This window comes from Notothenia coriiceps, unplaced genomic scaffold (assembly GCF_000735185.1).
Source record: "Notothenia coriiceps isolate Sejong01 unplaced genomic scaffold, NC01 NC01_scaffold00017667, whole genome shotgun sequence".
Lineage (NCBI taxonomy): Eukaryota > Metazoa > Chordata > Actinopteri > Perciformes > Nototheniidae > Notothenia > Notothenia coriiceps.
Window position 1 is genome coordinate 14,747 of NW_011350368.1, and position 13,252 is coordinate 27,998.

The 13,252-nt window shown below is 41.7% G+C and overlaps 1 protein-coding gene across 1 annotated transcript in view; it reads right to left on the reverse strand.

The window, feature by feature from the left end:
* Positions 1-11,582, reverse strand: part of LOC104950484 (sodium/potassium/calcium exchanger 3-like) — a gene marked incomplete at its 3' end in the record, with an annotated part of 23,373 nt that extends 11,791 nt beyond the window's left edge. Inside the window, exons 1-12 of the mRNA XM_010777010.1 lie at positions 11,448-11,582; positions 8,962-9,036; positions 7,926-7,951; positions 7,802-7,855; positions 7,581-7,714; positions 5,183-5,343; positions 3,466-3,736; positions 3,206-3,372; positions 2,482-2,596; positions 2,235-2,347; positions 1,871-1,936; positions 1,613-1,676 (exon numbers count right to left, since the gene is read on the reverse strand). Of these exons, the coding sequence (XP_010775312.1) occupies positions 1,613-1,676; positions 1,871-1,936; positions 2,235-2,347; positions 2,482-2,596; positions 3,206-3,372; positions 3,466-3,736; positions 5,183-5,343; positions 7,581-7,714; positions 7,802-7,855; positions 7,926-7,951; positions 8,962-9,036; positions 11,448-11,582 (1,381 nt within the window). The remainder of the gene's footprint in view (positions 1-1,612; positions 1,677-1,870; positions 1,937-2,234; positions 2,348-2,481; positions 2,597-3,205; positions 3,373-3,465; positions 3,737-5,182; positions 5,344-7,580; positions 7,715-7,801; positions 7,856-7,925; positions 7,952-8,961; positions 9,037-11,447) is intronic.
* Positions 11,583-13,252: the final 1,670 nt, after the last annotated feature.

A 13,252-nucleotide genomic window follows, 5' to 3' on the forward strand; every position in this document is an offset into this window, starting at 1 on the left:
CTATGACTTAGGTATTGCTTTCTTTGATTACGCGTTCACTGTCATAGTCGGCATAGAGCGCAATGATTTACGTTGAGGTGTATGTCCCGATCACATGGCCTCCCTCTGCGCTCTTTGCCGACTATGAACTGCTCGACCGCTCTTTCCAACACCTCGGGGAGGCAACCTATACAGCAACATTTACCGACTACTTTCGTCCACACATCAGCCCCTCCACGTGTCGACTAACGTCGTCCACTCCGACCTCAAACTCGGCCTCGGTCCCACTGTCGGGGCCAGTAACGTTACTATATTATCAATGCTACTTTAGTTATAGCCTGATATATGATAGCTAACTTTACAATGTTGTGATGTGACGTTAGCTAACATTCTGTAGCTAACGCCGGTCACTCACCAAGATAGCTGCCCAGTTCTCCACTGGTTTTCCACACACCACAGCTCAATTTCTCTCTGATGGCCGTTATTTCTTCTAATCCTTGGCTGCTCCTGGTCTCTTGGACGCCTAGCAGGCTCATAATTATAAGGTTTTGGTCCGTCATATGCATTCGAATATTCATGTTCAACTTCTTCTGTGTCTTCTGTGTCGAAACTAGCATTGGGATCCATGTTTATTAATATGTTACACCGGCCGCTCTCCTCCTTGTGTCCCCCGTGTTACGTCACACGCGGGAGGTCACGTGCCGAGGCTTTTTTATGCGGAAGTGAACATTTCTTACAAAAACGACGCCAGATGTCACTGTAGTGTATATTTCTTTATATTTTTTTGAAAATCTAGTGTATTCATCATTTTCCTACACATTTATTCACAGGTGTCTTTAACCTGGAAGTTGCTCTTTAAGTTAAGTTAAAGCCTTTTATTGTCATTATACAAAAAGTACAACGAGATTCAGAGTGCAGCTCTGTCCCAGTGTGCAACAACTAGACATACATAACATTAAAACATGGCAGTGAGACAGACAACATAAGCAATCATACGGGGGGAATAAATAGTTACAAATATTGATATAATATATAATTCACCTCACAACCACTAAGGCGGTTTATGTTCAGCACGTTTAGTAGTTTATTTCGTCCCTTGTCAGCAACTGATATTTTTATGACACAAGCATTAGTAATTTACCATTTCTATCATACACTTGGCAAACAAGAGCATAATCGCAACACACAGCACATTTATTGTTTTAATAATCATTAGAGGAAACATTTTAGGTAAGTAAACTAACTCTCGAAAATAAATAAAAAGTTCAAGTATATAGTACATATGGAAGTGTGTTTTCCACAAAGTGCATGGACCAATAGCATCCAATCTATGTTGACAAGATCAAAAGGAAGAAAAGGGCGATGAAGTTCAGCAGCTCTATTGCTAATACTATTGTTAGTCGGGATATTGAATTGTGCAACTCTGCATTCATTCCAACGACCAGCAGGGGGCGACTCCACCGGTTGCTTAGAAACATTCAAATTGTGTAGAAGTCTATGAAAAAATGTCTTTCTCGCTTGATACACATTTGATTGATATACGAGTTGGCTTTTAAAGCCTCATCCATTCAGCATTATGTTCCTTTGGTCCATTATGGTCCCATTAGGAGCAGGTCTTCATTTCATTTCAAACCTTTATTTAACCGGGTAGGTCCCATTGATATCATTGATCTCTTTTTCAAGGGAGACCTGCAGGTCTGGGAGATAGTCAAATGTATTTTTGCTTTCGATGATTATTAAAAAAAGATAATTAAGATAAAACACACAATAAGATATCCCTTTGTAAATATATGTCTATGGTTTGATTCAAAACGACCAAGATGTTGGATGAATGTATTTAAGCCCCCAGAATCACAGCCCAATTCAGTGACATGTAACATGTGGAACTTACTGTGACGAATACTGAGGCCAGCAGGAGCCCGACAGAGAAAATGAGTCCTCTGCTGTTGAGATGGATCTGAGGAGACAAACAGAGGTTACAGCAAAAGCTGCCTCTGACATGAAACACACACAAAACATCCTGTATTTATGACTTTTATTACACCTATTAGAATCTATCTATCTCCTCCTGTGAAGAGTAATCAACGGAGCACATGCTATCTTCTGAGTGTTAAGTGATAAACTGCAGTACGTGCTGTGTGGGTGTCTTAGTCCCTAGCTGCTCTGCACTGAATATGAGAGACAAACGTCCTTCATGAACACAGCTGTTCTATTCTGGTCGGAGTCCATCAGAACTCCCTCTGGAGAGCACTCACGGTGGAGCCGTAGTCGATGCAGAGCGTCTGCACCGCCCAGGGCAGACCCAGGCCCACCAGGATGTCAAACACATTACTGCCGATGGAGTTGGAGATGGCCATGTCCCCCAGACCTGAGGCAAGGAGAGCAACACTGTCAGGCTGTACAGTCGGGAGAGGAGTCATGATGCAAGCTGCTGAGTGACGCCACTCCTCCTCTAAACAGCATCTCACTCAACACAAGTATTTACTTCCTGTGTGTGTTTACCTTGCCGTGCGACTATAAGACTCGCCATGCAGTCTGGGACGCTGGTGCCTGCTGCTAGGAACGTGATGCCCATGATCACATCTGGGATGCCCAAAGTGAAGCCTATCACAGTCACCTGAAGAGAACAGGATATTAATACATAGTTAAAAAGTGTGAAGGCTACAACAGGAACATCTGGGATTGAATTAAATAGGTGTAACAGTTAGTATGAAGCCTTACTACACTGAACAACTGTAGCTTGATAATTAAAAAAAGACGTCATGATGCTGATCCTGTGTGGATTTGTCAGGTAGGAGTTCAACTTCATTAATTCAAATCTTAATAATTCTAACCCACCAAGGTATATATTTAAATATAAATGCTGTTTACAGAAGTACAGAGTGCACATTTTAACATTTAACTTAAAATGCATAGATCCTTTATTTATTTAATTCTATATCACTTTTGAGTGTGTTATAAGCTAAACTTTCATTATGTCACAGGCTAACGTGACTTCCTGTTATAATGCAAGTGAAAGTGCAGATGCTGTCTGCAATTCAAGATTTTCAAAAAATAACCCTTTTATCGTCCTCTGCATATGACCAAATACGGCTTCATTCAAAAATCAAAGAGTTAAACCTTTTTTTTACAGTCCCGAAAACTAAAATCCTTTAAGGATAGAACCTTCAAGTTTTATGCAGGCAATTATTTAAATGGTTAAAGATCAGCATGTGTTTTCACTGACCATCCAGACCATGATGTAGGAGAGGCCAGCGATCCAGATGGTGGCGGTGAAGAAGGAGACCATGAACCACCTCTCCCAGCGCCGCTTGGCACAATTGGGCACGGTGAAAAACAGAAGCAGAGACAGCGGCCACATGGTGATCCACTTCAGCTTGTTCCCCGCCCCGGCTGGAGGGAGGGAAGGAAGACGGTGATGGGACAATCAAATCATGATGTTTTCCGTCGTAGCACTAAAACCAAACATCAGAAAGTCATCAGTACCTGGAATTTTGAAAGGCACCGAGGGGCCGGAGTCTCCATCTTCCCCCTCTCCCTCCTCGTCGTTCTCGTTGTTCTCGTTATCCTCGTTCTCGTTCTCTGTCTCGTTCCCAGACTCCAGTCGCTGGAGTCTACACCTGCCGTTCAGACCCTGCTCAGCTCCACCCATCCCGTTTTCTAAGCCCCGCCTCCCCTGAGCCCTCGCGGCGGAGTCGGAGTCGCCGTTGGTGATGCGGTTGACCCGAGTCTCACTGGTGTTGATCAGTCTTTGTCTCTGGAAGGGATTATAGAACATGAGTATAGAAAACATTAAGAAAACCTTCATTAACGCGTTTCCAAATGCTGTTTAATAGTACGAGTAGCAGTGCGTCAGATACATTTTGTCTTCATTTATTTATACCATATAAAAAAAATGTTTGTGTCTGGAGCACAAGTTAATGTTGTTTCTCTTCTTTCAGCCAAAATGGGTTTGTTTGGCTTGGACTCACTGCAGGCTGTATTCAGCAGCAGACAGGGGCCTGAGAGAAAATGTTTAAAGTATCATTTATTCCACTTTCTGTTGAGGCCACCCAGGGTTATTCAGTTATGCTAAGATGCTGGTTTGGAAGGGATTTCTCAAAGTAACTGACTTCCTGCTTGAGGGTAGCTTTGCCGCTTCTCAACTTTTGAATGTATTTTTAATAGTTTGTACCATGTTTAACTACACAACTCAATATAGAGTCCAACCCAGTGTACACCAGTGTTTCGTTTAGCCGGTATTTACCGGACTTTGACTGGAAGAATCTGTAGAAATCTGGCAAATTTAAATCCCTTGGGTCGTATTGTCCGATCTGACACAAATTAAATTAATGTGTATTTAAAAAAAGTCAGAGCAGACTAGCCACTCGCAAAAGAGTGCACCGAGAAGCCATCACTGTGAGGACAGCGCTCATTGTGCCGCCGGACGCACCAGAATGATGCTTTGGGACCTTGATTTTCAGAAGAAACCATTTTGTGATGCACACGCACCTACTGCTTAGCAGTGGTTACAATAGACTGTATATATCCACTGTACAAGCAATACATTGACTAATATATATAGGTGACGCTATGCCCACCTTTTTCAATAGTAATTTCCAAAAAGTTTAAACCAACATGCATTGATGATGTCATTACTTATAAAGCCTTTTTATCAATGGTTGAAGCTCAAAAATAAACAGCGATAACATGTGAACAGAATATTTCCCTACTGTCCAGTAAATTGAAATCTTACTGTTCACGTTGACTAGCACAACAAAGGAAACGCTGGTGTACACAGTATCACAGTGCATGTGCACGTGTGGTGTATACAGTATGTAGTGCTATACACCTATCTCGTAAAATAGGATCCTGTGTTGAATCCCAACAGAGCCTCAAACCAGAGTTATGTGTATGTCAAATCATCAAGATCTGCACAGCAATGCAAAATACAGTACCTGACCCGCCCCCTGACATTTGACAAATCAGTTTGGCAACCTGACCCGACATGATCCTCCAATGCACCAAACCTTGGAGAGTACTTGAAAGGGTATTGATGCATATAGAGGATTAAATAATTAGGGTGAATGCAGCGCAGGGGTTCATTAAGCGTAAACCAATCAGAGGGTCAGCTTTATGATCCCACCTCCTGCGGTGGAGAAACTAAACTTAAAATTACTCCTGTTTTGGATAATGTGGATGATAATTTGGATAACGAATGTACCTCGTTGATGAGCATGCGAGAGGCCATGGTGAGGCGGGTCCTGGGGGAGAAGTGACTGGTGATCATGATCCTCATGCCGGCCTCAGAGAAAGACAGCTGGTGGGGGTACGCACACAGCAGCTCATCCACCATCAGCACCGACGGCGTACAGTGGAAGTTAGCTAAAAAGAACGAGAACGAGAACACACACACACACACAGTGTTAATCCAACTGAGAGCACAATTAGTCATCAGTCAAAAATCATGTGAAAGTGATTCTTATGATGTTCTTTTGTATTAAAAAGCAAGAAACATAATGCGTAAGGGGAAAAAAGGTGCTTTTTATGTATTAATAACATTGTCTTATTATTGAAAGAATGGAAAAAATGAAGAGATAAAAAGTGTTTTTCCGCCTCTGCTCTCCAAAAGCCTCTTTGTGGGTGGTACTGGTTTGATTGTCAGCTGAGACATGCAGGTACGTTTTCAGTCTGCTGGATGTGCTGAAGCTAATGAGCTATCTCTCTATGTTGCAAGAGAAAGTGTCACTGAAAGTTATTTCCTCGAGCAAAAGCCATCCCGGGCATAAGATAGTCTTGAGTAAGCAAAAAAGTAGAAAGGTACTGTGCCTCATTTTCACTTTCTTCAACAAGCTTGCAATGTCAGAACACCATTTGAATTCATCCACAGGGTTCCACGTTTGGATGTGATCCCAGCCTGGAATATGAGAGGTCTGGTTCTATAGGCCTCAGCAGACTGCGGCACTGTGAGATCCATACGCTGAGTACACATTGGTCGACAGCTCATTTCTCTGTCCCATATGTCCTTTCTTTGGCTTATTAAAAACGAATCTATGCACTGTCAACCTTCAACCTGTCAACATTCACAATAGCAGCCATAATTGGTTAATATATTAATTTCCCTCCAAGGCTTTACATCAATTTGAAACCTTGAACATACCCTCCGAAGTCCTGTCAAAGAGGCGTCCTATATTTTTGCATAGCATTTGAACCCTCCCAACCTCAGGTCTCTGCTGGCTACTGTAGAGATCTTGACCAAGGGCCCGAATCTGGGCCTAATCAGAGAAGGAACAGTGACACAGTGACACTTTCTGATGGCCTAAAGTGTGGACTGAACCAGTTGAAGAAATAACTCCAATTGTACAGAGGTCTATGACAAAATGTACCTAGATTGATTTATTACGTTGGTTAACATTTTTCTCATGGATTGGTGATCTTATTTGCGAGTCTCTTTTTTTGGAGTCCTTTTCAATACAGAATAAGGGCTTTTTTTGTAAAATGTGGTCCAATTAAGAGTAGAAGAGACAATAAAGCTGGGTATGCTTTAGGGCGGGGCTACCTTGTGACTGACAGATGGCTTTCACGGTGTTGTCCATGTTTTCATCTTAGAACTTTAACCCTTTTGCAAAATGATTTTGGTTCATGAAAGTGAATTGTATTAATGTACTTTAGCCTTGATGATGTTGGCCTTTCAACGTGCCACCTATCAGATAACAGATAACAGTTTTCACCAAATGGCTCTGCACCCAAACTCGCGGTGAGCACAGAGCCACATCGTGTATCATGTATGCAGCTTTAGGGTTGGTTGAACTAAGATCCTCCCTGTTGTGTCACTTGCGTTTATGAAAATAACAAGATAGCAACAGCTACAAACCAATGGTCATGGCTACGTCTTCTTCCACAGTCTATGATTTTGATGTAGCCCACTTGAACACATCGGCCCTGGCCACCTTCTGCTCAAACCGCCACCCATGTTCTCTCGGGACATCGCTCTGAGAATCACATGCAGAACAAGCTGACGGAGCAGGCTGGGCTGAAGCTGGTTGGAGGCTGGGAGGATGAACACAGGCCTTACCCAGCATCTTGTGCCACTCTCTTTTAGCTGTTGTTGTGTCCCACACTATACTTTACCGTTAAGGGCAGAGAGACAGAAAATGGTCTACTTATCAGAACCAGATACCACCACACTTATAAGAAGAGAAGTGCTGTGGTGTTGCTGAGCCGAAGGCGTTCATTGTATTCAATCGTTGATGACCAACATGCCAGAATGTTAGTCCACAAGCAGATGGTTGGACATCCAGGAGGTCAGCAGTGGGCTTCATTATGTACTGTAAGGGGAACTTGATCTTTGCTAAACAGGCATTATCGCACTAAGTTAATAACCCAAAAAACACAACATAATGCAGCTATAGCACTGAGGCTCTATTCTGGAAATAATCCCAGGACAAAAGAGACAGAACTTTGTCCATACATTTATCCTTGACTGTCTTATCCTGGAGCTGAACAAAAATAGATGTGAGTGGTGCCTTAGCTGCCTTTATGTACATTTCAGTGTGCAGAGATGAGCAGCTATGCACTCTTTAGAGGGCAAAGTCAGTATAAAATGGAGCACAATGTTCCACCTTTCTTGAGCAGGACTGCAGTCGCGTCACACGTGACATTATCCTCCAGATCAGTGCTTCCTGTCAGCCCATTGGACAAATTCACAGAACCTTTCTTTCGCCGGTCGAAGTAGCGATGCGCCCTGCCGTTAAACCTGCCAATGACAAATGAATTAAGAAGGGGCCACAACTTTTTAAACTCAATGCAACAAGAATGATCGTATACTGATGATGACACTCACTTCATGATGAGGATGTAGATTGCATACATGAGAATCAGGATAAGAGACTCCCACCTGCACACAAACACAAGGTCAGTAAAACGTATACGGTCATAAAAAGAGAAAGAGAGAGCATATTACTCACCAGCAAACCTCCTCATCGTATATGAACTAGAAAGGCGGGACAAAGAGGACACAAAAGAAAATTAGGTGGATGTAGTATTTGAAAGTGAGATTGATTCTGCTTCTCAACATCTACTCCACTAGAGGGCATGACCAATCCAGAGCTCAGACTGACAGAAAAAGGTCAAAGCATGACATTTGCTTCATTATCTTACTACTAAGTCATGGGTCAGGCTGTAACAACCTGTTCAATGGTGATATAATATAAGAGAGTACTTCTTTCTCCAAGCATTTATTTGCAGTTGTTAGTGGAGCCTATATTAGTGATACAAAAAAGTCCATCCTTATCTTTACGACAATTATTAATACAAATAAGTAAAAATACTCATTTGTTAATCAACACATATCTGTTTAAAATGTAAAAATCACAGCAAAGTAATGATAAAGTATCAAATGTGAAATTAATTATTGGCAAAATTCAATGCAGTGTTTTCTTCACTGTATTACATTGGATTGTTATTATACAAGCATTAATATTAACATTTTACTGTTTTAGCAAAGAGAATTTTGAGCACGGAATTGCACATAGGTAGAAATAAACAATTCTAAAATATAAACATCTGAAAAAAATGATCACTTTATTTATCGTCATCAAAACTGCAGCAAAACTGTACTTTAGTTTGATGATTTAGTTAATATACTTGGTAACTTTTTCTAAGTGAAGTGTTTGTTTCTTTTCTTGTATTTTGTCGGTAGATCATGTTGCCCCTTGTGAAGGTAAGAGCATATTTAACCTGCTGAGAGTTATTGGATGAATTTGGCACACAGCTTCAGCCTTTCATGATGACACACTACATATTTCATGGAACCAAAGCACATTTAAGAATCCACATTAACAGTGGACGAACAGTATGTTTTATTGGCTTTGTAATAAATATGAAGTGCATATCGAGTGTTGATTTCAAAGCTGGGAACCATAAACTGCACTTTCAAACTGGCCTCATAGTGAGTCTTTCTACTCTAACCACACACTTGATCATATGAATAAACCCTCTTACCACGATGAGGGCCGTGATGGAAAATGTGTAATAAGTCGAATCTCGGAGTAGAGCCCAGTGAGAGAGCTTCACTGCCTGCAAGGAAAAAAAGGGAAAGCGGAGATAAGGGTGGGGCTTGGGGATCACGTGATCAGGATATAATAAAAGGAACGTGTATTATTTGTACAGGTAACTAGTCATTGGACTACAAACAGAATACATTTTAAAGTAACCCCCCAACCCCGCCTAGAAGTCCCATCTTGCATGTGCCCCTCCCAGCTGTGGAATTGTTTGCTGCTGCGAGGATAAGTTAAAGCATAACAAAGCTTTAAAGTGTTTGCTTGTACTCTCTTTCACTCTAATAGTGTAGATGGAGCCCGCTCTGAACATCCCGCCAACAGTAACAAACAGTTCTGAGGTGGAGCGGGCGTACTGAAGATGATTGTACTGCCCTCCTCCCTCATTATATCACTTTGATTGCGTAATGCACAACCTGGGATTGCATCACTGTTGGAGGTCCAGTGCATATATCTTTCAGAGCAGAGAGCTTATCCTTGTACTCCGCTCATTTCATTTTCATAATATGTCCCGGCATGTCGGATATGATCAGAGGGAGGCTGCGCTATATTATTTTCTTTCTGCATCTCATGCAACACACAGCAGTGAGGAGGCATGCCTGGGAGTCGCAGTTATGTTGGGTCTATTAACACTGGATTGGTAATGGGCATGACATTTTACTTTTTGGTAAAACCACTTGTATAAGCAACCTTGTTGTATTTACTTAACTTGTAATTATCTACTGCAAACAAAATAACTTGTATCTGGGCCCAGAGAGCGTGTGCACATGCGTTTTGTTTAAACCAATCACTTCTGATCTGATCTGGATTCAGCTTTTAGTGCATTTTAAACTTTTACACCCTAAGGATTCAACTAAGGGCTATAAAGTGTTGTTAATTGTTGGTTTATTTAGTTTATACAGATGCATCATTCATTAGACCTACCCATCAGTGCAGCCATGTTCCAGTGATGTGCTTGTGTTTCTATATTTTTAGAACGAAACAAGTAAAAAGGGATTTATTTTTAACTTAGGGCTTAAGTTCAAAATAAATCCCTTTTTACTTGTTGTTGCCTAAGTCTTAGGCATGCTTAGAAGTCCCTTTTGTGTTGCAGTGTGTAACTGCACAGAGATACAAACTGTATTGTGTTGGGACGTTGTACTTAAGGCTTGTTTAGCACATCGAGCATAAGAGGATGATAAAAGAAGAAATCAGTGATACGTTTTCAATGTGTATTCAGGACTGTGGCATGAAACGTTTTAACACTGAACTCTGTTATTTTTCGAGAAGCAAGCCACATGAAAGGTTAGAGATACCTGACTACTCGGTGAGAGATGAAATGATGAAAAGATGTTGTGACAGCAAAGGTTACATCTGTAGGCAAGCCCTTAGAGGCAAGTGAAAACAAAACATTCTTGTGAGATCTAAATAGTTTCTCTCGTGTGTATACGACTAAGGAACTGGTGAAACAACAAGGCTACAAGTTACTTTCTTTAAAACCCTAGCTAGAATTACCGCCTTGCAGTTGTATGTGTATGTGCAAAACAGTGAAATTGCAGTTTACGTTCATGTCTTTCAAAATGTCATCACTTCATCATCATTTTATTCTGTTAGACTGTATGAAATTGTTAAAATCAGCATAAGAATACCTGGCCAAGCTTGTGTTTTGTAAGGCCTAGGTGAACTAGACCTTTAGCTACATGTATTGTGTCACAGCAAGTTTGGTAATGTGACAAGCATTTCTTTAGAACATAGAGGAACGTTGAATTGCTGTCTCTTTTTGCCTTCAAAAGTATTATAACAAAAAGCAAAGGATTCTGACAAAAACAATGGCCCCATGACCTCCCTGACGTCGGGCCCAAAATACTTTTTCCCATTGACTTACATTGCAGATCATTTATCTTCTACAAAATTAACAACGCAGTAAAGGTGCTAAAAGCTAAATCCAGTTATTATTCCTCTCCATTCATTTAACTAAGTGGGGACCGGACGTGATGCTGCCGTTACACAGTGGATTGGAGGCGGGGCTAAAGGAAAACAAAAGTGTGCATGCTCTATGGAACCAATGGATGCTAAAGACTGCCGGAAGATCCAAGTATTTCTGTTCTTGAGTCAGTCCATTTTCTCTGAGAGATTAGCGGAAATGTTCTCCGGTTCTCTTCACACATCCATGGTGAAATTGCAGGATATATCTAAACCAAATCTACATGGTTTACAAATATTCAGCTTCCCTGCGTAGCTGTCTATTTTGTGCATTCAGCTAAATGGACTCATGCACGCATTAATGTACGGTATGTTTGTTTGTGCTGCATCTGCATGTATGCATACTGTACGAGTACTCTCTGCCACTGGTCGTTAATGTGGCTGAACACACACTTAAAGGTGACATTAGGCTGTGGGTTTCACTCTGGTAAATGACAGCAGGTCAGCAGCGCTCTGAGGAAATCATACCTGTCCGGCGAAGAAGCCGCACACACCGATGATGCAGAGGATGTTGAAGACGGCCGAGCCCACGATGGTCCCCACACCCACGTCACCTTTGGTGATGAACACCCCTGGGGAGAGAAGGAAACACACACGCAGCATTATGACCCCACAGAGACACAGACGTGTTGTACACTAGCTGACATTTCAAGTCGCAGCGCACAGATATCACACAACTGTCAACACAAGTGAAATGACTAAATACTCTGCCGAGACAGTCATGTACCTCTCTCACACTCACACACAAACAAACCTAAGCACAATACAATTATACAAAGTGCAGGCTGTACGTTACATTTGGTTTATCTATAATCAAATATACTAAAGGAGTGCCTTTCTAGAAGTGGAAGTTCTTCATATCCTTGTGAATATGTTGTAAAAAAAAGATTAAAACATTTACTTTCATCATTATCATTGTTATTATTTTTTGATTTTGATTTTTTTTCCATTAAAGGTCCCATGTCATGCTTTTCTGGTTCTTACCCGTCCCCTTGTGTGTTATGAAGGTTTTTCTGCATGTAAACGTTCTGCAGAGTCACAAACCCTCAAAGTACACTCTGTAGCGCAGGGGTGGGGAACCTTTTTCCTCTCAAGGGCCATTTCAATTTTTACAACATCCTTCGAGGGCCGTACAAATTATTGAACTCAACGTTTGCTTAACAAACTAAAATCACAGCCCATTCATTTTGCCTTTCTTTCATTCTATCCATGTGGACATGATGCGGCGGAGTGTCTATGATATGATATGGTGTTCTTGCATGTTGGTAGCGCTTGGGTGATGCTTGGGAGGTTGTCTCCGAAGACCGCGGCGGTAGCGGGATAGGAAAGACGACAATCTCGAAAGGGAGGAGCGCGTGGGCGTCGGCCACCTCTTGAGGCCGGTCACGGCCCTGCCTATGTCCGGGCCTCTGTGGGTAAACCATGCGAGTCTCCATTTAAGTATATTGTGAGTGGAGTGCGTTTTTTTTTTGTTGAGTCATTTGGATCGGGCGTTTTATTTAGATTGTCGCTACGGTTTGATTGGGAGAAGGACGGTTTCCAGTCGGCGCGGGAACTTGGTGTTGTGTCTCGGATTGCACGGTAGTGCAACCCATTATTACCATAGTTGTTTAGTTTACGTGTTCGTCCCACTAAGTCATAGGATTGGCCTCCTCGTGTCTTGCGCCTGGAGGCCCGTCCTGTATAGTGTTAACCCTATGCGTAGTTCCTGCGGGCATGTGCTACGGTTCGTTTATATAATCGCTACTTTGTTGCACAGATAATTCAGTAGACTTTTCTCGTGGTCACTTGCTAGACAAGTCAGTGACGGTTATCTAGTATGTGTTTTTGTTTGAGTATAGTCTATACTGTATAATTCTAGACTGTACAATTTCGTCATCGATACTGTTGCGTATTGTCTTTCTGAAAAAAGAGGTTGGTTCTCCATTTCCGTGTGAGAATTATGACTTAGTAATAGATCACTAGTATGCTGTTTTGGTCTCTTGATGGTGTCATTGTCGATATGTTATGATTATGAGTGTAGAGTTTTGGTGTTCACAATAATTATTGTGTCTTGATGCAAACTTTCCCTTTAATAAAACTTTTATAGGTAGTTTGGTCGTTTTTTAGACGATGCAAGACAAAGTATACCCACAACGCTCTCTAATAGGTATCTAGAGAAGTACAACGAGAGTTTCACGTGGTCTAACTACGAAATTGAAGTTATAAATTTTTTAGAAGACCCACCCACGTACGGAGGTTTGGGGGCTCTACTCAATCTCGGGGGTGGGGTG